Source organism: Oncorhynchus kisutch, linkage group LG6 (genome assembly GCF_002021735.2).
Source record: "Oncorhynchus kisutch isolate 150728-3 linkage group LG6, Okis_V2, whole genome shotgun sequence".
In the NCBI taxonomy this organism is placed as follows: domain Eukaryota; kingdom Metazoa; phylum Chordata; class Actinopteri; order Salmoniformes; family Salmonidae; genus Oncorhynchus; species Oncorhynchus kisutch.
In genome coordinates, this window is record NC_034179.2 from 13,933,448 (window position 1) to 13,959,917 (window position 26,470).

Genomic DNA, 26,470 nt, shown 5'->3' on the forward strand with positions numbered 1-26,470 from the left:
AACTCTCTCTCTCTCTCAGCACGCCCTGAGACTGATGGCGTTTGGTCAGATCTACAAGGTGCTGGAGATGGACCCTCTCCCCTCTAGTAAACCCCAGAAGTACCCCTGGTCAGACAGGGATGGCTCTGGGCTAAAGAGGCCTTATGAGGACGGGCCCACGGACGACAAAGACCTCATCAAGAAAATGAAGAGGAACCTGAGGAAAGGTCAGCTCTGCTCCCCTGACCTTGCTCAGTCATTTGACCTGGGCCATGTGATAATATAAGATAAACTTATTTGTCCACAGACATTTTTCTTGGACAATTCCGGCCAGTAGTTTCTCTAGTTGGCTATACAGAATAAACAGATCTAGGACCAGGCTATAATAAAGTTATCAGAAGGAATTGGTTAGAAGGAAACAGATTTAGCAATGAGCTTCTGGAATAGAATAGTGCACACAGACACACATCACAGTCAGAATGTGAAGCTGTTGTCTGAGGATTCGATCAAACTGTTTCTGTGTTTTGAGATGGTGGTTGGGTAGTGCTACTATGTTAGAATTAGGCAGAAATGATGGTCTTTGGAAAAGGGCGATATGGCCAAAATATCATATCATATATGGTATTTTTCACATTTTTGATGGTATTTTATGCTTTTGATTAATAAAAGTTCTACATTTGCTTTTTGAGTAGTGAGTGATCCTAGGGTGGCAACACATACATTCTCAGTGATTCCAATGAGTCTTTCTACATTCTGATTGTTTTATACTGTTCAATTCAACTTCAACCAAAACAAATTTCCTGCATTTCATCAAGTTCTGCATTTCCTGCACTCATTTGAGATAATTTCCACACTGCCACGATATGGGCAAAATACTAGGCCTTATATTTAACCAAATGTTGCAATTGGGAATTCGATTAAAACACTTGGGAGAACTGTTGGAATCATGGAAATAGAATGTTTATTATAATTCTATAGTTAGAATATAAATAATAGTGGGCACTTTGAATACAGTGTTGTTTGACATGACAACAAATGAAAATGCACGGATGAGTTATTGTGACACGGTAGGATCCAAAGTGATGTTCCATGTTTCCTCGGGGACCCTATAATCTTTGGCTACATTAAATCTTTATTCATGTAGCCAACATATTCATGCTTCGCCTATTCCTCTTTGATTTTGAAGATACTGTTGTACAAACAACATGCTGATTTAGGCCTCCACCAATACTGGTATCAGGCTGTATTAGCTAGCTACGGTTGCTCTGACTCACTACTTTTATTAGCTAGTTAGCCAGCTAACTAGCGATTAGCATTAGTGACTAACACGATTTAGCTTAACTGACTAAGATAATACAAACTAGCTGTTTGCAGATGTAAGAAACACAAACTAATATTGTAATTATAGAACGCTTGTGAATGTATAATAAAATCAAATTGGAAACAACGTTGTTGAGTGACAGGGGGCAGGACTAGGTCTGTGTGGAAAGGGGCAATGAGAGAGTGGAGAGGGATGACTCAAGTAGCGGAGTAAACTATAAAAATAGACGTTACACACAGCTTATCACATTTAACAAACCAAACATTCAAGTACCGTTAGAGAAGGTGAAGTAAAAACCCAAACCGGTCAGTGCATCAATACCGTTATATAGTAAAATAAGGTATACCGCTCAGCTCTACTTTGGAAGCAAGGGTCCCCTTTTGTAATATTCAAAAACACAATCAAAAGCTCCAAGGCAACTTCTCAGGTACAGTGTTCTGTGAATAAGCATTTATGATATCACCATGTATTTAAGACATTTGTTGATTGAACAACAATCACTGTTATTTTGTTTACCCTCTCTTGTATCTCTTGCTGTCTCCCTTTCTCGCTCTAACACTCTCTGTCATCCTTTCTCTCGCTGTTTCCCTTTCTCTTTCTCTACTCCACCTATCCTCCAGTCCTCGACAGCAAAGCAATAGACACCAACCAACCAATGAATGCTCTGATGCGTCTGAATCAGATACGTCCAGGTCTGCAGTACAAGCTGCTGTCCCAGTCCGGCCCGGTCCACGCTCCTGTCTTCACCATGTCTGTAGACGTAGACAGCACTGTGCACGAAGCCTCAGGCTCCTCCAAGAAAACCGCCAAGCTGCATGTTGCTGTGAAGGTAAAAGATCTATGCCAGGTGACTGAGAGAAGAGGTGGATACATGTTGGGAAGGGGAGGTAAATAAAGCGTGTGGGTCGGAGGGGGAAGGGGAGGTAAATAAAGCGTGTGGGTCGGAGGTGAAAGGGGAGGTAAATAAAGCGTGTGGGTCGGAGGGGGAAGGGGAGGTAAATAAAGCGTGTGGGTCGGAGGGGGAAGGGGAGGTAAATAAAGCGTGTGGGTCGGAGGGGGAAGGGGAGGTAAATAAAGCGTGTGGGTCGGAGGGGGAAGGGGCTAAATAGAGGGCCCCTGGTCAACTAAGATGGCGCTGCAGTGGATAGCAGCCGTTTGACAGGCTCCTGATCAATTCTACTATATATATTTTTTAAATTACGCTGATCTTAACTTTTTTTTGTACATAATGTCTCCGCCATTAATTTCCTATGACTGAAAATCACTTCTGGAGATCAGAAGAGCAATCAATAACCTTGGATTACAATTTCTACTTCCAGTCGGCAACTCTGGACATTCTGCTTTCTCCGGACCATGCCCGGGATTTTAAAGAGGAAGCCACCGCGTATAAGAGTCAGACGAGCCGGCATCCTGACCAAAATACGTTGGCGAGATAATAAACCGCCTCTACCCTCTGTTCCGTTGGCAAGATAATTAACCGCCTCTACCCTCTGTTCCGTCAAACAAAAAAATCCACACCCAGAGGCGGCGCTTCTTGTGGCCAGTGAATTTAATGCAGGAAACATTTTTTTACCAGCATGTCGCCTGTGCAACTAGAGGTGAGAAAATCTAGATGACCTTTACTCCAGTCACAAAAATGCATACAAGGCTCTCCCTTGCCCTCTGACCATAACTTTATCCTCCTGATTCCACCTTATAAGCAAAATCTCTAACTGGAAATACCAGTGGTCCGATGAAGCGGATTCTAAGATACAGTACTGTTTCGCTTGTACAGACTGTAATATGTTCCGGGATTTATACGATGGCATTGAGGAGTTTACCACATTCACCGGCTTCATTAATAAGTGCATCGACGACGTCGTCCCCACAGTGACCGGACGTACATGCGTATCCCAACAACCTGCCCCTCAACGTCAGCAATAGATAGGAGCTGATCCTGTACTACAGGAAACAGAATGCCAAGCTCGCCCCCATCCACATCGACAGGGCTGTAGTGGAGCAGGTCGAGAGCTTCAAGTTCCTCTGTGTCCACATCACCAAGGAATTGACATGGTCCAAAACACACCAAGACAGTCGTGAAGAAGTCAAGACACTGCCTCTTCCCAATCAGGAGGCTGAAAAGGTTTGGCATGGGTCCTCAGATCCTCAAAAGGTTCTACAGCTGCACCATTGAGAGCATCTTGACTGCATTACCACTTGGTATGGCAACTGCATGCAATCCGACCGCAAGGCACTACAGAGGGTGGAGCGTACGGCCGAGTACATCACTGAGGCTGAGCTCCCTACCATCCAGGTCCTCTATACCAGGCGGTGTCAGAGGAAGGCCTGAACATTTCTCAAAGATTCCAGCCACCCAAGTCATAGACTGTTCTCTCAGCTACCGCACGGCAGGTAGTACCGATGCACCAAGTCTAGAACCAACAGGAGCCTGAACAGCTTCTACCCCCAAGCCATAAGACTGCTAAATAGTTAGTCAGAGTAAATATTGGTTAACTATTTAACTATCTGCATTGACCCGTTTTGCACTAACTCTTTTGTCTCATCAAACGCTGCTGCTAATGTTTATTATCTATCCTGTTGCCTAGTCATTTGACCCCTACTGTACATATATGTTCATTTCTACCTCAATGACCTTGTACCCCTGCACATTGACTCAGTACTGGTACCCAGTGTATATAACTAAGTTATCATTACTCATCGTGTTATTATTATTCTACATTTCTCTGTAATGTCGGGAAGGTCCCGTATGTAAGCATTTCACTATTGGTCCACACCTGTTGTTTTTGAAGCATGTGACAAATAACATTTGATATTGATTTGAGTGTGTTTTACAATGCAATGTACAGTGTGGGAGTGTTGCAGGCTTTTCACACTACTGAGCTGAGCTGTACTTCGCCGGCCTGCTTACACATTCACCATAGTAGATGGAATGGTGTTAGAAAGGACTGTGAAACTAAACATCTGGTTCAGGTCGGGTCGGTGTGATAGAACTACTAGATAGTACTAATAGTTCTATAGTAGCAACAGCTTTGAGGCATTAGTGTTTGTACACAGGGTCACAGTCTAGACAGACAGATAGGTAATATGATTGTATAAGATAAGTAAGTTAGTAGGCCAGAGACACATCTGTTGTGTTGTGTGAGGAGAGAAGTATGCGATTCAGACTAGAGGTCGACTGATTATGATTTATCAACAGCGATACCGATTAATCGGCCGATTATTTAAAAAAAATGGATTTGTAATAATGACAATTACAACAATACTGAATGAACACTTATTTTAACTTGATATAATACATCAATAAAAATCTATTTAGCCTCAAATAAATAATGACACATGTTCAATTTGGTATAAATAATGCAAAAAAAAGTGTTGGAGAAGTAAAAGTACAATATGTACCATGTAAGAAAGCTAACGTTTGAGTTCCTTGCTCAGAACATGAGAACATATGAAAGTTGGTGGTTCCTTTTAACATGAGTCTTCAATATTCCCAGGTAAGAGGTTTTAGGTTGTTGTTAATATAGTATTTATAGGACTATTTCTCTCTATACCATTTGTATTTCATATAACTTTGACTATTGGATGTTCTTATAGGCACTTTAGTATTGCCAGTGTAACAGTATAGCTTCCGTCCCCCTCCTCGCTCCTACCTGGGCTCGAACCAGGAACACATCGACAACAGCCACACTCGAAGCAGCGTTACCCATCGCTCCACAAAAGCCGCGGCCCTTGCAGAGCAAGGGGAATAACTACTCTAAGTCTCAGAGCGAGTGGCGTTTGAAACGTTATTAGCGCGCACCCCGCTAACTAGCTAGCCATTTCACATCGGTTACACCAGCCATTAGGCTGATAGGCTTGAAGTCATAAACAGCACTTTGCTTGCGAAGAGCTGCTGGCAAAACACACAAAAGTGTTGTTTGAATGAATGCTTACGGGCCTGCTGCTGCCTACCATCGCTCAGTCAGACTGCTCTATCAAATCATAGACTCAATTATAGCATAACACACAGAAATACGAGCCTTTGGTCATTTAATATGGTTGAATCCGGAAACTATCATTTTGAAAACAAAACGTTTATTTCAGTGAAATACGGAACCGTTCCATGTTTTATCTAACGGGTGGCATCCATCAGTCTAAATATTCCTGTTACATTGCACAACCTTCAATGTATGTCATAATTACGTAAAATTCTGGCAAATTAGTTCGCAACAAGCCAGGCTGCCGAAACTGTTGCATATACACTGACTCTGCGTGCAATGAACGCAAGAGAAGTGACACAATTTCACCTGGTTAATATTGCCTGCTAACCTGGATTTCTTTTAGAAAAATATGCAGGTTTAAAAATATATACTTCTGTGTATTGAGTTTCAGAAAGGCGTTGGTGTTTATGGTTAGGTACAGTCGTCCAACGATTGTGCTTTTTTTTTCACAAATGTGCTTTTGTTAAATCATCCCCCAGCGTTGCATCGATTTATATGCAACGCAGGACACGCTAGATAAACTAGTAATATCATCAACCATGTGTAGTTATAACTAGTGATTATGATTGATTGATTGTTTTTTATAAGATAAGTTTAATGCTAGCTAGCAACTTACCTTGGCTTCTACTGCATTCGCGGAACAGGCAGTCTCCTTGTGGAGTGCAATGAGAGGCAGGTGGTTATAGCATTGGACAAGTTAAATGTGAGGTTGCAAGATTGGATCTCCCGAACTGACATGGTGAAAATCTGTCGTTCTGCCCCTGAACGAGGCAGTTAACCCACCGTTCCTAGGCCGTCATTGAAAGTAAGAATGTGTTCTTAACTGACTTGCCTAGTTAAATAAAGGTGTAAAAAAATATAGATATTTTTAAATCGGCGCCCAAAAATACCGATTTCCGATTGTTATGAAAACTTGAAATCGGCCCTAATTAATCGGCCATTACGATTACTCGGTCGACCTCTAATTCAGACACATCTATTGTGTTGTGTGAGGAGAGGAGAGGAGAGGAGTGCAAGTGTCGGTCATGCAGTGTTGTGTTGTTGGGCTCCAGTTGTGGTCACACAGGGATGACTTTAACCCCCCCTCCTCGCCCCGCCCCCCTACTGGATCCTGTGGGGTAAGGCGGCCAAATCCGTGTAATCCCAAAGTCGTTGTAAACAAAGAGACTCTCCCAAGCATAGAGCTGGGATGATCCTCTATCCTCCAACGATTGCCATAAAAGGTCCCGATACTACTCTGCTTCTCCACTGCTTTGATCTGGTGCCCCTGGGATGCACGCGCAGGGATGTACGCGCAGGGACGCACACGCAGGGACGCACGCGCAGGGACGCACGCGCAGGAACGCACGTGCAGGGACGTAGCTGAGGACACCGAGGTCCGGACCTCTGTAATGTTTTCGAAAAACTGTTGAGAGTTCAAATGTTTTGAAACTTGGTTGTGCATCAGCAGTTTTCCTCTTGTAACATGTCACTCAGTTAGGAGGCAGGTAGCCTAGCGGTTAGAGCATTGGGACAGTAACTGAAAGATTGCTGTTTCGAATCCCGGAGCCCACAAAGCTCTGTCGATGTGCCCTTGAGCCAGGAACTTAACCCTATGTGGTCCTGTAAGTGGCTCTGGATAAGAGGACTGCTAATGACTAGTATAAATCAGCCCATGTCAGTACTACTTTGTTTTTTTTGGTAAATTAGTCTAGTTAGTCTAGCCAGCTATCTAAACTTGTAATAATCATGGCCGCCGAATTACCGACCTAGCACGCAGGGCACCTCAATGCCCCACATTGATTTCTCACTCAAATACAATATTAACATGGAATAAGTCATGCAAAATGTTTAGAATTGCAGGAAATTAGCTGTAAAACTGCAACAACAAGAAAGTTCCGTAAAGCAAACATATTTGTTTACCTTTTGTTAATAAAATCCATGTTCTGCTAACAGGTTCCTCTGAGATAATGTGTAGAGGCTAAGTGTTTGTAGATGGACTAAACTCAGACTCTGGTAATGGCCCTGCGCGCGTGACTGTGTGTGTATGCATGTGTGTGTGTGTCCAGCTGCAGCACAATCACCAATTTGGGTCAGACACAAAGGGTGTTCCTGTTCCATCCACACAGAGAAAGGTACCGGTCCACTGACTACAGAAGCCCCAACTGTACTGTGCTTCTGTTGGTGAATTAGCCTGTAGGGAACCTGCTATTATAGTAATACAGTGTTGGAGATTAAACTCAGTCACTCAGAACCGGAATTCAGGACCGACAGTAGTATTGTTAAGAAGTGAATGAACATTGGGATAGTTTTAGAGGAAGGAATCAGAAGTGTTTGAATATGGATTTGTGCCTGACTTGCTTTCATTCCTCTTCATCTCCTCTTCCTCCATCTATTCCTCCCCACTTTCTCATTCCTCCTCTCCTCTTTCTCTTCTAATCCTCCTCCACTTCCCTCTATCGCTCTTCCTCCTCTCCTCCTCTGTCTAGGTCCTTCAGGCGATGGGTTACCCTACAGGGTTTGATACGGACCTGGACTGCAGTGCAGACGAGAAGTCAGACGGAGAGGGGAGGAGTGAATCGTCCACACACAGCAATAACACAACACACTCAGACAGCTCAAATACACTGGAGGTACACTACACATACACCCACACACACACACACACACACACACACACACACTTTATATACTTTGTTTGAATCCACCAATCAAATGTACAAGAAAAGGATCCAAACATTTCAAAGGTCCCTGTATGCGTGGCACTCAAGGGTACAGAAAGAATCTCCTTGTCCAAACAGCCAGGCTGCCCACGACAGCTGAAACAGAGCAGTACCTAGACAATTGCTTTGCCCCAGTTTTTGTCTGACCCGCATACTGGAGGCCACGCCCTGCAAGCCTGTGTACCTGGCCGAGACTGCCAAATATCAGCGCCACCAGCTTGCACCTACACCCGAGACATCCCAGCGTGCCACGAAGGGCTGGTATTTAAGCAGCTTCTTGGCATCCTTCTATGAACAGCAGCCATTTACAACATGGGCAATGGACTCCATTGTATTTGACTCATGTAGAATACAAAATGGATCATGGTTTGCAGGGTACCAGAGTGCTAGATCATATTTTGTTGGTAGAGCTTGCAGCCTTAACAGTAAAGGTGAGAATGTTCTTACCAACGGCAGCATTCTGGTACATGGAGACAGAGTGGTCGGCATTGTTTTTGATGAGCATAACATACCTACATGTATGTGGGTATCCATAATAAATGAACAATGAAAATGTCCCTGTCTCGTAATGAGCACGCGCACACACACGCGCACGCAAGGCCACATACACTACATGACCAAAAGTATGTGGATGACTGCTCGTGGAACATCTCATTCCTAAATCATGGGCATTAATATGGAGTTGGTCCACCCTTTGCTGCTATAACAGCCTCCGCTCTTCTGGAAAGGCTTTCCACTAGATGTTGGAACATTGCTGCTGGGACTTGCTTCCATTCAGCCACAAGAGTATTAGTGAGGTCGGGCACTGAGTTTGGGTGGTTAGGCCTGGCTCTTAGTCGGCATACCAATTCATCCCATAGGTGTTCAATGGGGTTGAGGTCAGGTCTCTATGCAGGCCAGTCAAGTTCTTCCACATCGATCTAGTCGAACCATTTCTGTATGGACCTCACTTTGTGCCTTCCCACTGGAAGCACAGAAATGTCATTGTATGCTGTAGTGTTAAGATTTCCCTTCACTGGAACTAAGGGGCTTAGCCCAAACCATGAAAAACAGTGCCAGACCATTACTCCTCCTCCACCAAACTTTACTGTTGGCACAATGCATTCGGGCAAGTAGCGTTCTCCTGGCATCCGCCAAACCCAGATTCGTCCATCGGACTGCCAGATGGTGAAGCATGATTCATCGGTCCAGAGGACACGTTTCCACTGTTCCAGAGTCCAATGGCGGCAAGCTTTACACCAGCCAACACTTGGCATTGCGCATGGTGATCTTAGGCTTGTGTGCGGCTGCTCGGCCATGGAAACCCATTGTTTGTCTATGGAGAATGCATGGCTGTGTGCTCGATTTTAAACACCTGTCAGCAACGGGTATGGCTGAAATAGCAATATCCACTCATTTGAAGGGGTGTCCACATACTTTGGTATATATCGTGTAGATTCTCTGTTGATCCAGTGTTGCTGGTTATGTTATCTGTCTGTAATCATATTTTATTCTGTTCTTGTGGTCTCGCAGGTCCGAACTCAGGGTCCTATTCTGACGGCCAGCGGTAAGAACCCCGTCATGGAGCTCAATGAGAAACGCAGAGGTCTGAAGTACGAGCTCATATCAGAGAGCGGGGGCAGCCATGACAAACGCTTTGCCATGGAGGTGAGGAATGCACCGGCCGTTTCTCCACTGGAACAGTATATAACACACACACACACACACACACACACACACACACACACACACACACACACACACACTGACTGTCTAAGAACTTTGATACAACTCAATGGAGGTTGGTGCATACTACCTGGCTAGCTCATCAGATACTACATCAGTCTTTCCCAGAGCAGTGTAGTGTTGTCCCATCCAGTCATTCCTCCCTCCAGACCAGTGTAGTGTTGTCCCATCCAGTCATGTCTCCCTCCAGAGCAGTGTAGTGTTGTCCCATCCAGTCATTCCTCCCTCCAGACCAGTGTAGTGTTGTCCCATCCAGTCATGTCTCCCTCCAGACCAGTGTAGTGTTGTCCCATCCAGTCATTCCTCCCTCCAGACCAGTGTAGTGTTGTCCCATCCAGTCATTCCTCCCTCCAGACCAGTGTAGTGTTGTCCCATCCAGTCATTCTTCCCTCTGCTCAGCTGTGATGTTTTCTGTCACGCCTCAGTGACTCTGTGATAGATCCACATCACTTTGCGGAGGTCAAGTCTGTCACACCTGACATGTAGTGTTTCTCCTGTCTGATGGATACAGGTGTTGAAGCTACAGATCCTTCCTCTGGCTGGTGTCATTAGTCAGCACCAGTAGCAATACAATACCAGCAGACATACAGGATATCTCTATACCACCAGACATACAGGATATCTCTATACTATACCACCAGATATACAGGATATCTCTATACCACTAGACATACAGGATATCTCTATACCAGAAGACATACAGGATATCTCTATACTATACCACCAGAGATACAGGATATCTCTATACTATACCACCAGATATACAGGATATCTCTATACCAGAAGATATACAGGATATCTCTATACCACCATACATACAGGATATCTCTATACTATACCACCATACATACAGGATATCTCTATACTATACCTCCAGATATACAGGATATCTCTATACTATACCACCAGACATACAGGATATCTCTATACTATACCTCCAGACATACAGGATATCTCTATACCACCAGATATACAGGATATCTCTATACCACCAGATATACAGGATATCTCTATACCACCAGATATACAGGATATCTCTATACTATACCACCAGACATACAGGATATCTCTATACCACCAGACATACAGGATATCTCTATACCACCAGACATACAGGATATCTCTATACTATACCACCAGATATACAGGATATCTCTATACTATACCACCAGACATACAGGATATCTCTATACCACCAGACACACAGGATATCTCTATACCACCAGACATACAGGATATCTCTATACTATACCACTAGACATACAGGATATCTCTATACCACCAGACATACAGGATATCTCTATACCACCAGATATACAGGATATCTCTATACCACCAGATATACAGGATATCTCTATACTATACCACCAGACATACAGGATATCTCTATACCACCAGACATACAGGATATCTCTATACCACCAGACATACAGGATATCTCTATACTATACCACCAGATATACAGGATATCTCTATACTATACCACCAGACATACAGGATATCTCTATACCACCAGACATACAGGATATCTCTATACCACCAGACATACAGGATATCTCTATACTATACCACTAGACATACAGGATATCTCTATACCACCAGACATACAGGATATCTCTATACTATACCACTAGACATACAGGATATCTCTATACTATACCACCAGACATACAGGATATCTCTATACTATACCTCCAGATATACAGGATATCTCTATACTATACCACCAGACATACAGGATATCTCTATACTATACCACCAGACATACAGGATATCTCTATACTATACCACTAGACATACAGGATATCTCTATACTATACCACCAGACATACAGGATATCTCTATACCAGCAGACATACAGGATATCTCTATACTATACCACCAGATATACAGGATATCTCTATACCACCAGACATACAGGATATCTCTATGTGCTTCTAGATCTGACCGTGCAGCAGTACCTAACAGGTAATATTTAACAATTACACAACCAAACCTAATAGACACAGTCTAGTAAAGTAATGGGATGAGAATATGTAAGTATAAAATATATGGATGGGCAGTGACAGAGTGGCTAAGATGCAATAGATAGTGAAGAATAGATAGTGAAGTATACAGTATACATTATATACATATTAGATGAGTAAATAAAATTAAATCCTTATCGATTCAAACTCAACAGACACATCTGATCAGCTCTTCTTTACCCAACGCATGCTTACTTGAGTGTGTGTGTGTGTGTGTGTGTGTGTGTGTGTGTGTGTGTGTGTGTCTGTCTCCAGGTGGAGGTGGATGGTCAGAAGTTCCGGGGGGCGGGGCCTAATAAGAAGGTAGCGAAGGCATCCGCTGCGTTGGCTGCTCTGGAGAAACTGTTCTCTGGTCCCAACGCCACCGCTATCAAGAAGAAGAAGATCATCCCTCAACACTCTGTACGTTAGCAGTACTGTCTCTCTGATCAGCTATCAACACTTTCTGTTTACAGGAGTCTGAGTGGTCAGTTAGCAATATACATTTTTTAGAGCAGGGCTTTCCAGCCCTGTTCCTGGAGAGCTACCGTCCTGTAGGGTTTCACTCCAACCCTGTTCCTGGAGAGCTACCGTTCTGTAGGGTTTCACTCCAACCCTGTTCCTGGAGAGTTACCGTTCTGTAGGGTTTCACTCCAACCCTGTTCCTGGAGAGTTACCGTTCTGTAGGGTTTCACTCCAACCCTGTTCCTGGAGAGTTACCGTTCTGTAGGGTTTCACTCCAACCCTGTTCCTGGAGAGTTACCGTTCTGTAGGGTTTCACTCCAACCCTGTTCCTGGAGAGTTACCGTTCTGTAGGGTTTCACTCCAACCCTGTTCCTGGAGAGTTACCGTCCTGATCAGTAATCAATACAGCCTATTTACAGGGTAGTCTGATCAGTCATCAATACAGCCTGTTTACAGGGTAGTCTGATCAGTCATCAATACAGCCTGTTTACAGGGTAGTCTGATCAGTCATCAATGCTGCTTGTTTACAGTACTGTTTCTGTGTCCCTGTAGACAAAATGTTCCCTAGCTGCAGCAGTGGCAGCCTCAGCAGTAGCAGCCCAGGTGGCCAGAGGGAGAGGTAGAGCGGCAGCCCTGACCAGTGGAGCCTTCATTACCACAGCCACTGCACCAGGATACACACAGATACCAGGTACATGGAAATATGTGGGTCATCTTTTGTGTGTGTTTTGTCTCTGTCTGACCTGTCCAGTTCCCTGCCATAACGCTGTGTGTGTGTGTGTGCGTGTGTGTGTGTTATCATTATGTCCAGTCAACCAGCGATACTAATAGTCTACATGTCTTTAACATGTGTGACAGGCTTCGGGACCCCATATGGATACAGTGCTGCAGCCGCCCCAGCCTATGGTAAGTCTATAGGGTTAACATCTACCTCACTATTCTTTTCCTTCCTACACCTGTTGGAGGCCCTACTGGAAAACAACACTGCATATTCCCATTGAGTCTGAGTTACGTATAGAGGTCGAAATTGAAACTGAAGAATCGGGCGAATTTAAGAGCTAAATAAAAAAATGGAACTGATCATAACCTTTTGGTTCTTACTGTGGTTGGAGCAAGCCTTGCTGCGCTTCTTCACCCGCCTGAGTGTCCAGACTGCTGCTTGTTCTGCCCTTCTGCTTGTCCGTCTGTCTGTCTGTCCGTCAGTCTGTCCACCCTGACTCTCTGGACATCTCTCTCCTCAGTGTAACCCCCCAGGCTCTCTATCCACAGCCAGATAGCCCATTCAAAGCTGCCCAGCCTGACTCTCTGGACATCTCTCTCCTCTGTGTAAACCCCCCAGGCTCTCTATCCACAGCCAGACAGCCAGATAGCCCATTCAAAGCTGCCCAGCCCAGGCAGAGACCGATGCCACCAACACACACAAAGACCGTCTATATGGGTTATACCCACTAACACTACCTCTGTAGACTACCTTCTAACCAAAGCTAGCTCTACTGTAATGCAGTACAGTACACACACACACACACACACACACACACACACACACAATCTCTTCCAACCAATTGTATCTCAAAGCTCTACTAAATCCTTCTAAACAAGGGATACATCAACAGCGGACTGTTTAATTCACTCTACAATAGGGCTGTCCCCGACAACAACAAAAAGTGTTTATGTCGACCGAGAGTATCGTCGCAAATGTTCCCTCCAAATTATTTGTGGCACTGAGCAAATTTCAGGTCTGCTGGGTGCAAACTTCCAGCGCGTGTTTACTGTGAACACTGAGGTTGTACCCGCTTTTAGTTACAGTTTTACTGTGAACACTGAGGCCACACCCACTTTAAGTTACAGTTTTACTGTGAACACTGAGGTTGTACCCGCTTTTAGTTACAGTTTTACTGTGAACACTGAGGCCACACCCACTTTAAGTTACAGTTTTACTGTGAACACTGAGGTTGTACCCACTTTAAGTTACAGTTTTACTGTGAACACTGAGGTTGTACCCACTTTAAGTTACAGTTTTACTGTGAACACTGAGGTTGTACCCACTTTAAGTTGCAGTTTTAACAGTGGCCAAGTAGGCTACGGTGGCTATTTGATCATAATGTAGACCTACCATCAAAAATAATGGTGAAAATGCATCCCCTTACATGCTGACCAGACCGGACACGTTGCGTGCGCGAGCTTCACAAAATACATTTAGAAATCCATGTTGTTCAGTTATTGCACCCACACTGCTGGCGCGCGCCAACGAGCATCTGCCATCAATTAGGCCTATTTTCCACCAGATAAGAGCAGGACATTTTTTCCCCCTTTCACACCGAGTGGTCAAAAGAGAGTTTTTTTTCCCAATAGACTACGCTGAGGAACTATTGTCCTTCTCAATGGATGGAAAATCACACTTTGTTTACTTGCTGTTTGAGGTGAAGAAAAAATAACTTTGAGAAGCTGTGGAGGTGGTGAGTTAAGACAATCAGAAATACTATCAGATCCCCTACATTTGCACGCTGGCCAGGTAGCCTAGACCCACTTCTATGGATAATCAGGTGCACGTGTGCTCTCACTCAACCAGAGCACTTACAAATAAGATAGAGGAATACTGGTGGTACTGGTGTGCCATCCCGCGGCCTACGCAATAGATTAGTCTACTGAGGCATGCGTGAATCAGACAGGTGTCTCGTGTGCCATACATTTTATATATATTTGCTACTGCTCGACTAAAAAAATATTGGTCGACCAACAGCCTATCGACCAAACAATCACCCAGTCAACTAAATGGGATCAGCCCTACTGTCCACATAGTGTAGGTTTCCCACTTCTAGATTAGACTGGCTGGTCCTCTGGTTAGACTGGCTGGTCCTCTGGCTAGACTGGCTGGTCCTCTGGTTAGACTGGCTGGTCCTCTGGTTAGACTGACTGGTCCTCTGGTTAGACTGGCTGGTCCTCTGGTTAGACTGGCTGGTCCTCTGGTTAGACTGGCTGGTCCTCTGGCTAGACTGGCTGGTCCTCTGGCTAGACTGGATGGTCCTCTGGCTAGACTGGATGGTCCTCTGGCTAGACTGGATGGTCCTCTGGCTAGACTGGCTGGTCCTCTGGCTAGACTGGCTGGTCCTCTGGCTAGACTGGCTGGTCCTCTGGCTAGACTGGCTGGTCCTCTGGCTAGACTGGCTGGTCCTCTGGCTAGACTGGCTGGTCCTCTGGCTGGTCGGTCAGTCAGCTGTGGCCTGCTCAGTCTCTGCCAGGCAGCCAGTAGCTTGTCTAAGATCTCTGGAGGGTTTGAATATCTCCCATAGTCTCTTTCATCGCTACAAAACTAGATCAGATTCAATGTGCTCTGCTCTCCTCCACTCCCCCCACTCCACTCCCCTCCCCTTTCACTCTCAGCATAATTCAATATAGCACTTAGCGGTTTGAGGACGGCAACACTCACGATGCTCAATCACTCACACCCACTTTGTCTTACAGATTTATACACTCAAAAACATATGATCATGTAAAAAAAGATATACTCCCTCCCTCCCTCCCTCCCTCCCTCCCTCCCTCCCTCCCTCCCTCCCTCCCTCCCTCCCTCCCTCCCTCCCTCCCTCCCTCCCTCCCTCCCTCCCTCCCTCCCTCCCTCCCTCCCTCCCTCCCTCCCTCCCTCTCTCCCTCTCTCCCTACCTCTCTCCCTACCTCTCTCCCTCTCTCTCTTTTCCCCTCCGTCTCTCCCTCCCTCCCTCCCTCCCTCCCTCCCTCCCTCCCTCCCTCCCTCCCTCCCTCTCTCTCTCTCTCTCTCTCTCTCCCTCTCTCTCTCCCTCTCTCTCTCCCTCTCTCCCTCTCTCCCTCTCTCTCTCCCTCTCTCCCTCTCTCCCTCCACCTCTCCCTCTCTCTCGATCACACAAACCCTAATCTTAGAACAAACTGGTCCTTGTGTGTTGTTGCGTGGCATTGGGAGGCCCCTCCCCTCTTTCACAGAGAGAGCTGCCTGTTTCTTGTTCTGGGGGCTTTGAATGAGTCTTATGTTCAGGATGGGAGACTGGACCGGGCTGGTTACAGGGTGGACACAACATATTCTAAAAGGAACCGCCAGAGAACCATGGGTTTGTATTCACAAAGAGTCTCAGTGTAGGAGTGCTGATATAGGATCAGTTTTGCCTTTGAATAAGATTATATGAACAGGTGGGACCTGTCCGTATAGAGCCCAGCACTCCTGCTCTGATATACTTTCTGAATATGGGCCTTAACCTTGCATGGGACTGGACTCCAGGCTCCACACTCCTTTATTTACACTGAAGTGGAGTGCTGTACGTTTGGTATTATACAGTTATACAGTGGGTATCATAAACATTCACCTCGTTGGATCTTTCCACATTGTGTTGCGTTACAAAGTGGGATTGAAGCAGATTTAATTGTGATTGTTTTGTCATTGATCTACACCAAATACTCCACCATGTCAAAGTGAAAAGAAAATTCTACATATATATATATTTTTTTACAAATGAATTTAAAAAAATCATAACTAAAATATTGTTGTTGCAAAAGTATTCATCCCCTTTTTTCAGGGGGTGAATCACATAACAGTCACATGGACCCACCAATATTAGTGGTTTACTTGAAGAAAGGACAGACCTGCACTCACTGAAATATTCTTTAAGATTTCATGTATTTTGTAAGAACAAACGGACTGCAGCTTTGGTCAGCGTTTGGAGAACAATAGTCATCCACCCACATTTATAGATGACAACACATTGCCATACTGTTATTATTTACATCCATTAAATCATTGTAAATAAAGAAAGATGCTGTACTGAAATGTGTTTGTTTTCCAAATGCTGACGAAGGACGGACGCCGAAATGTGTCCATTTGTTAAGACTGCTGGTGCAAAAAATATACATTAAAAGTATATTAAAAGAATATTTCAGTGAGTGCAGGTTTTTCCCTTTTCTTTGAGTATATGTCTTTTGAACCCAGTTACTACTACAAGAATTTGATCTGAGCACGCAAGTTTCTCTTTTTGAAATAATAAGGTTTGACATGATTTTTGAATGACTTCCCCTTCCTCTGTCCCCCATACATACAACATCTAAGGTCCCTCAGGCCAGTATTTCATTTCAAACACAGATTCAAATATCAGGGAGCTTTTTTTGAAAGCCTCATAGAGAAGGGCACTGATTGGTAGATGGGTAACAATAACAAATCAGACATTGAATATCTCTTTAAGCACATGGTCAAGTTAATAATGAAGCTGTGGATGATGTATGAACCACCTAGACACGTGGAAGATGCAGTCGTCCTGAACTGCGCTGCATCATGTATGCAACAAGGCACTAAAGTAATACCTTTAAAAAACATGACAAAGGAAAACACGTTTGGCCTTAATGCAAAGCCTTATGTTTGGGGCAAATGCAACACAACACATCACTGAGTAACTGTCTCCTTATTTTCAAACATGGTGTTGGCTGCATCATGGTATTGGTATGCTTGACATCGGCAAAGACTGGGTCATTTTTCCAGGATAAAAACAAACGCAATGGAGCTAAGCACAGGCAAAATCCTAGAGGAAAACCTTGTTCAATTCTGCTTTGCACCAGTAACTGGAGGATGAATTCACCTTTCAGCAGGACAATAACCTAAAACACAAGGCCAAATATACACTGGAGTTGTTTACCAAGAAGACCGTGAATGTTCCTGAGTGGCCAAGTTACAGTTTTGATTTAAGCCTGCTTGAAGATTGATGGTAAGACTTGAAAGTTGCTGTCTAGCCATGATCCCCAACACCTTGACATCTTGAAATGAATAATGGGAAAATATTGCACAATCCAGGTGTGCAAAGCTCTTAAGCCCTTGTTCACACTGCAGGCCTTAATACATTAAACTAATTAGCTATTTAGCTATTAGCTAGGTAGCTATTTAGCTATTAGCTAGGTAGCTATTAGCTAGGTAGCTATTTGCTAGGTAGCTATTTGCTAGGTAGCTATTTAGCTATTAGCTAGGTAGCTATTAGCTAGGTATCTATTTAGCTATTTGCTAGGTAGCTATTTAGCTATTAGCTAGGTAGCTATTAGCTAGGTAGCTATTTAGCTATTAGTGAGGTAGCTATTTAGCTATTAGCTAGGTACCTATTTAGCTTTCTAGCACATTCACTCATTTGTTTGTAAAAAAACAACAAAAAAAACAAGCACGTGTTCTTGTCAAACTGTCAACAGAGTAGCTAGCAAGCAACAAGTTATGCCAAGTAACAGTCTAAAACCACTTGAGGGTAAGTATATCCGATTTCACAGTTTAGACACAAGTCACATGGCCAGGAATCAAATTTGTATCGGACTTCAAACCACCTACGAAGGTGGTTTGAAATGTGGCTTGAAATATCTGATTCCATGTGCTTTTTGGCTGTTCAGGCTGCAGGAAAAATAGCAGATTCGATATGCAAATAAAATTGGACTTGAGTCACATCAAACTGCCAATGTGAACAAGGCTTTAGAGACTTGCCTAATAAGACTCACAGCTGTAATCACTGTCAAAGGTGTTTCTAACATGTATTGACTCAGGGGGGTGAATACTTATCTAATCAAGATATACATTTTTCCTTTTTCATTCATCTTTACAAATTGTAGAATTTTTCTTCCACTTTGACATTACAGAGTATTTTGTGTAGATCGTTGACCAAAAATTTATAATTACATCCATTTTAATCCAACTTTGTAACACAATAAAAAGTGAAGAAATCCAAGTGGGTGAATACGTATGATTGTCTATGGGCCAGGACCATATAACTGTAATGTCTAAAATACCCAATTTATCCCTTAACCCTTGTGGCTCGATCCGACCCAGCCTGGTCTCTGCCTGCTATATTACGAGTGTTCCTTTAGTACCCGCTCAGTCGTGTCAGTCATGGCATTATTAAGGAAGTCCTGGTATTGGCTGCTGTGAGATCAGATAACATATCCTGTCCACTACCCCCCCAGTCCCCGTCAGTGCTTCTGAGATGCTGTTGCATGCTGGTTAATCGTCCCCACTATAATCTATCTATCTAATCTATCTATCTATCTAATCTCACTGGTGTGTGGCGCTCAGCCTCATGTTGCTGCTTTGGGATTTCTATATGGGTTCAAGACTGTGAGAAACACACACTCAAGAACACACACTCAAGTACACAATAATATCCTTTCCATATTACAGTACCTATAAACAAAGACACAAAGAAACCAGCCAACCAACCACAGCCCTGCATTGTTCACCACCATTGACATGTTGGTCTTCCTTCCTCCTCCTCTCACACATTGCCCCTCTCTCTGTGTTCTACTGTATAGCTCTGCACACAGGGTCTGTCTAGGGCCTAGACCATAGAAATTAAATGAATAGAGCAATGCTGCTTTGACAATAGCATTTAAAAAATGGATAACCTGGTATTCTATTGATTCTAGTTCTGTGGCCTAGACTCTGGGTATAGTAGCTAGTAGATCAGAACAGAAGCGTTTGTTTTTCTTTTGCCCTGCCTGCCGTGGACTCATGTGGAGTATTCTCTGTTTTCATGTCTCCCCTCAAGGTTTCTCCCCCAACAGAATGCTTCTGTTGCCTGTTATGAAAATGCCCGCCTACCCCGTCCCCCACTACTCCTTCTTTTAGAACAGGGACCCCAAAACACCCCACTAGAAGGGAATCTGAGTCTTTTTATTTGTCCTACATATGGAGGGAGAAGTGAACAAAAGGACTTGGGCAGAATATGATTTGTAAAAGAAGTGTATTTTGATGATAAAGATTTAAAAAATAATAAAAAATAAACCTTGAAGGATTTGTACCGTGAATTGTTACCTCATTCTTTTGAATCTAAATTATATCATACTTTTTTGTTATTTGTTGTTTCTGTTCTTAAGTAGGAAAGATTTAGGCCTTGCAATTTGGCACAGAACACATTCTCTGTAAACCTGAGCTGTGTGAAGGATGCATAGGAATTATAATGGAACTATTGTGGACAAATAAAACCTTTTATATATCCTACAACAATCTGAGCACTGCCTGTTGTCTAACCGAAACAAGGGACAGTAATAGTATATACAGCCTTATGGGCTACACTATTGTAGCACTCTCTATTTGGCTAGAGAAGCTATTTGAAGCTATTTCCTGGTTGGAACAGGAAGTTACATAGGAAGTTGCATGGACTTGACAAGAAACAGGAAATGCTGCTGTTATGAATAGGAGGTAGAGTGTAGGTGAATATGGTGGTGGCATGGGAGCAGAGTTTTTAGCAGTGTAGTGATTCAGTACCAGAGGTCAACATAATTCAAATAATTTGTACACTGTAAATTGACCACAAAATAAATTGTATTTGAAAATGGATATTCTAATAGATCGAAGCTCAGACCCACTGCTATCATTTAATTACATTTCAATTCAGTTTATTCAGGGAGAATTCCGATTAGAATTTCAGTTTAAATCCTGAATTGACTGAATGAAATGGAATTAACCCTGGTCATGGATATCTTGATGAAATCATCACCGGTCCTGTTCTGTCCTGTCATAATCCTGAGTCTGACCCCTCATAACCCTCAGTACCCTGAGTCTGACCCCTCATAACCCTGAGTTTGACCCCTCATAACCCTCACAACCCTGAGTCTGACCCCTCATAAGCCTGAGTCTGACCCCTCGTAAACCCTGAGTCTGACCCCTCGTAAACCCTGAGTCTGACCCCTCGTAAACCCTGAGTCTGACCCCTCGTAAACCCTGAGTCTGACCCCTCGTAAACCCTGAGTCTGACCCCTCGTAAACCCTGAGTCTGACCCCTCGTAAACCCTGAGTCTGACCCCTCGTAAACCCTGAGTCTGACCCCTCGTAAACCCTGAGTCTGACCCCTCGTAAACCCTGAGTCTGACCCCTCGTAAACCCTGAGTCTGACCCCTCGATAACCCTCATAACCCTGAGTCTGACCCCTCATAACCCTCATACCCCTCACAACCCACTCGCCACTCTCTCATTGCACATTGGGTTCCCGAACCCATTCCGTGAACACCATTCACAGTTCACACAGCAATCTGATATGGCTGCTTAGTTGGCTGGTTCCCCTGAGTCCTATCGAATACACCTACAGCACAGCACAGCACTGGAAAACATGGAAATATGGAACCACAGCTACACACTGGAGAATGGAAAGCAGCAACAAGGGACCCTATCCAACCAATGGAGACTGCTATGTAATTTGTCCTGGGCCCGGTTTCCCGATAGCGATATAATTTAGGCTTATGAGTTTTTAACGATGCATCTTTCCTACAACGGACGAAGATGTAACATTTCCCTAAACACCAAGCAGAGAGAACAGTCGCTAGGTGCATCGTTGGAGCATGCCGATACTGATAGGATTGAAAGAAAGGGAGCGCTGCTCTCGGATCAGCTTTCTCCATGAAAACCTCTCCTAAACATTAAAGTTATTTCACAATACTGACAACGGATCAGCTCCTAGAGAGATTTTACCGCCTACGGCTGCAAATATATAGCCGGCTTATTCTAATGCTTAACCAATTAAATGCACTAAATCACAGATTTGGCAAATCATTGTGCACATGTTACGCTACACATCATGGAATATATTGAGACTAATTACAGACAATAGCCTACAAGTAGTGAAATAGAACTCAGCTGATTGAACATGAAATGTATTTCAATATGATTAAAACCGGTCTATAGTTTACTGTTTACAATTTAATGCAGTCATCTAGTTTTTCATTTGAACCATCTTCTTATACGTCACTTTTTGTATCAATTGCAAAGACATTGGCAACATTGTATTTGTAGTCGACTTAAGTCACAGAGAGACGGATAAACCATGTGATTCTATGTTTAGAGGCGATCTTCTGTATATAAAGTGACGCGGGAGGGCAAAAACGTATATATAACTACGCACTTAGCTGAGGCAGGCGTTAGAGTACAAGTGTTTTTAAGTGCAACATTAATAACCATGGTTTTGGGAAACGGCTCTGAGATTTAACAATGCTCCTACGAAGGTTCTGATGTTGAACTTCGCCTTCAGATGGTTTTGGGAAACGGCTCTGAGATTTAACAATGCTCCTACGAAGGTTCTGATGTTGAACTTCGCCTTCAGATGGTTTTGGGAAACCGGGCCCTGCTTCATCTCTGTGGTTGTTTTACTTTTTTCATTTGTTTTATTGGTGAGTGCATCAGTGTGACTCAGCTGTCCAGTCAGTCCTCTCCCCGGGGGCCAGCTACCGGAGTTTAGCCAGTTCAGTCACAACGCTGCTCCCTACCTGGCCCGATGGCTCACTACACAACAACATACATACTGTTCTGTATACAACACAGTGAAGTCCAACTTGGAATTCATTCAGCATCCATCTATATTTTTACCCAAATATAGATTTTCTGTTAAACCCTTAAAGTGATCTTATATTGACTCCTAAAATATATCTAATATGAGGATATTTGGGTCAATCTGAGAAGGTTGTGTGTCTGTGCTGGCCCGTGGCTGAGAGGATGTGGACCCCATCACCATTGAGAGAAAAGCCCCTTGGGTTATGGTCCATTTAGGACTGCCATCTCCATTGTTATCACTATGAGGCACAGCCATAGACCAGAGGTCCCAGTGTCCTCTCCAATGGTTGGTTGAAACCAAGCTCAGTGACAGCCAGGGGAAGCCCATTCTGTCTGATCCCAACCCCCACCATGGGCTCCCTCTCGCTTCATCTCCCATGGGCTCCCCATCTCTCTTTCTCTCTCTCTCTTCCTCATTTCCTCTCTCTCCTCTCTCATTGGCTCCCTCTCCCATGGGCTCTCCCTTTCCCATGGGCTCTCTCCTTCTCTCTCTCTTCCTCTCTTCCTTTCCCATGGGCTTCCCCTCTCTCCCTTTCCCATTGTCTCTCTCTCCTCCTCTCTCCCTTTCCCATGGGCTCCCGCCCTCTCCCATGGCCTCTCCATCTCCTCCTCTCTCCCTCTCTCCCATGGGCTTCCCCTCTCTTCCTCTCCCTCTCTCTTCCATGGGCTCCCCCTCTCGCTTCAACTCCCACGGGCTCTCCATCTCTCTCTCCCTATCCGCTTCCCTCTCCCTCTCCCATGGGCTCTCCATCTCTCTCTCCCTATCTTCCTCCCTCTCTCCCTCTCCCATGGGCTCTCCATCTCTCTCTCCCGATCTTCCTCCCTCTCTCCCTCTCCCATGGGCTCTCCATATCTCTCTCCCTATCTTCCTCCCTCTCTCCCTCTTCCATGGGCTCTCCATCTCTCTCTCCCTCTCCCTCTTCCATGGGCTCTCCATCTCTCTCTCCCTATCTTCCTCCCTCTCTCCCATGGGCTCTCCATATCTCTCCCTATCCGCCTCCCTCTCCCTCTCCCATGGGCTCTCCATCTCTCTCTCCCTATCTTCCTCCCTCTCTCCCTCTCCCATGGGCTCTCCATCTCTCTCTCCCTATCTTCCTCCCTCTCTCCCTCTCCCATGGGCTCTCCATCTCTCTCTCCCTATCTTCCTCCCTCTCTCCCTCTCCCATGGGCTCTCCATCTCTCTCTCCCTATCTTCCTCCCTCTCTTCCTCTCCCATGGGCTCTCCATCTCTCTCTCCCTATCTTCCTCCCTCTCTCCCTCTCCCATGGGCTCTCCATCTCTCTCTCCCTATCTTCCTCCCTCTCTCCTATGGGCTCTCCCTCTCTTGTCGTGATGGCAGCCATCCTACTATACTCTCTCCAAAATCACAATATTGGATTTGATTTGTCAGAGTTATGTACTAATCACATTGTCTTAAAGAAATCCCGTTAAAGCAGCTACATGTCTTATCACATCTCTCTGCTTTAATATTTTAAATGAATGAGTTTGTTTGTTTTTAAATGTCCAATAGTTTTCCGTTTTAATTTTAGTTGGATTGATTTTGTCAGAAAGTGGTAACCGTTGCAACTTAAGTTGTTGATGTCTTTTTTAACCTGACCCCGCCCCGGTGCAATGAAAACCCCACGTACAGTACAGCCAGACAGAGCAGAGATAACAACCTATGTCGAGAGTAAGATATGCTGCCTCCTACAGGGCCACCACAGTAATTACACGATCTGTCTCTGCTCTTCTCCTCACTGTAGGTGGTCTTTTCATTGACAATCCCTTTTACCAGGCTCGGACCATCGCACCATTTATTATTCAGTTGGGTCCTCAAGATCTCTTCTCTGACTTCTAGAACCATCAGGTTGTGTTGCTTCTAAACTATCTGACAACAGTGCTGCTCCAGGCTTGCCCTTTGACCCAGCAGGCTGTCTGTCTGTCTCCCACCATCATTTACAGAGCCAGCGAGTGGTCAAACTGAACTCCTCTCACTCTGTTCTGTCTCCCCACGACCCAAATCAATAGAAACAAACCTAAAAAAAGCAATATTTGATTGGACTTTTTTAAAATCTCAGCTGCGTCAAAACTAAAAGCTGAGGACCTTGATCTTTGGGTCTTTTTCTTATATAGCAATACGACACCTGAACTGTTTTGGCTTCAAGCTTACTTGAGATGATGTGAATGTTCCATTGAGTCTTACACAAGCACAGCGTTGCAATATATCACTTCAATTGTATATTCACTGAGTGTATGTGTGCCTATACCATGGAATATATGCATTTATATGTCTGGTATAAGTTTCTATAAATGTGTATTACATGTGTTGATATCATTTATGATGTGCATATGTAAATATATGATATACTTATTGTTGGTATAAATTATTTTAGAAAGTGATATGTAATCACAATATAGAGACGTTCTTCTTCCAGGTTGATGCACACTGAGAAATGGACTTTACTCTAGTACTGGACATGCAATATAAACCTGTTTCTTAATTCACCTGTGCTTATAGAATAGCTTAGTGATTTTTCCTTCCTTTCACCTCGATGTCTTCTCGTCTGAGCCTTTCGCTAGCACGGCCTGGTCAGACGAGAGGCGCTCGCTCACTCAACCTTGTAAACCGACCGCCCTCTCTACCACACGGCACATACACACGCACTTCCTGTGTGACACTACAAACACACAACCTCCTGTTTACTTCCTGTCAGAAAGCACACTTTTCTCAGTGGAACATTTCTCACAGCGCCACTGTCTCTCTGCTCACAGGGTATCCTGTACTGCACCGTACGCTTTGTCCTGTTAATAAGCTGGGTGTGTTGGGCAGCTAGGGTAACTGAACACAGAAACCCCCTCCTAGACAGGACCAACCACGTTCCTCTGTCTCTCTCATGCCTACAGCATGAACGTGGGACCAAAAGCACAGTTCACAGTTTGTCTGCTTGTAAAGGTGATGGGTGGCCCAGTTACTTTAAGTAAAGGATGCTACTCAGACAAACCAACACACAAGGCTTATTACTGTCAACTCAGTCGCAGACCAACCAGCCTTGTCACTATGAAACAGTCCAACCACACATTGATTAATGGCTACATCTAATTATAATGTATACTCTGACATTATGTACATTAAATCTCTACTGTATAAAGACAGTCAGGACCCAGTCATTTCATAACCCCCAGCTTTACATGACCCTCTCTAGTTGATATATTTATATACTATATACAGTACCAGTCAAAAGTTTAGACACACCTTCTCATTCAAGGGTTTTTCTTTATTTGTACTATTTTCTACATTGTAGAATAATAGTGAAGACATCAAAACTATGGAATAACACATATGGAATCATGTAGTAACCAAAAAACTGTTAAACAACTAAAAAAATATTCAAATAGCCACCCTTTGCCTTGATGACAGCTTTGCACACTCTTGGAATTCTCTCAACCAGCTTCACCTGGAAAGCTTTTCCAACAGTCTTGAAGGAGTTCTCACATATGCTGAGCACTTGCTGGCTGCCTTTCCTTCACTCTGCAGTCTGACTCATCCCAAACCATCTCAATTTTGTTGAGATCGGGTGATTGTGGAGGCCAGGTCATCTGATGCAGCACTCCATCACTCTCCTTCTTGGTCAAATATCCTTTACACAGCCTGGAGCTGTGTTGGGTCATTGTCCTGTTGAAAAACAAATGATATGGGATGGCATATCACTGCAGAATGCTGTGGGAGCCATGCTGGTTAAATGTGCCCTGAATTCTAAATAAAATCTCAGACAGTGTCACCACCAAAGCACCCCCACACCATAACACCTCCTCTTCCATGCTTCATGGTGGGAAATACACATGTGGAGATCATCTGTTCACCCTTACCGCATCTCACAAAGACACGGCGGTTGGAACCAAAAATCTCCAATTTGGACTCTAGACCAAAGAACAATTTTCCACCAGTCTAATATCCATTCCTTGTGTTTCTTGGCTCAAGCAAGTCTCTTCTTCTTATTGGTGTCTTTAGTAGTGGT

General features: G+C 44.2%; 1 protein-coding gene across 17 annotated transcripts in view; it reads left to right on the forward strand.

Annotated features, from left to right (window-relative positions):
- LOC109892349 (spermatid perinuclear RNA-binding protein) overlaps window positions 1-25,607 on the forward strand; it is a 193,992-nt gene extending 168,385 nt beyond the window's left edge. For 5 of the 17 annotated variants that reach the window (XM_031826231.1, XM_031826236.1, XM_031826230.1 and 2 more), the window contains 8 exons: window positions 20-206; window positions 1,921-2,129; window positions 7,749-7,892; window positions 9,495-9,629; window positions 11,990-12,136; window positions 12,731-12,869; window positions 13,037-13,084; window positions 19,702-20,156. In XM_031826231.1, the coding sequence (XP_031682091.1) occupies window positions 20-206; window positions 1,921-2,129; window positions 7,749-7,892; window positions 9,495-9,629; window positions 11,990-12,136; window positions 12,731-12,869; window positions 13,037-13,084; window positions 19,702-19,781 (1,089 nt within the window). In that variant the 3' untranslated portion in view covers window positions 19,782-20,156. Of the gene's footprint in view, window positions 1-19; window positions 207-1,920; window positions 2,148-7,748; window positions 7,893-9,494; window positions 9,630-11,989; window positions 12,137-12,730; window positions 12,870-13,027; window positions 13,085-19,701; window positions 20,157-24,217 lie in introns of those variants that run through there. The other 12 variants (XM_031826219.1, XM_031826225.1, XM_031826218.1 and 9 more) reach the window with 6 other exon arrangements.
- Window positions 25,608-26,470: the final 863 nt, after the last annotated feature.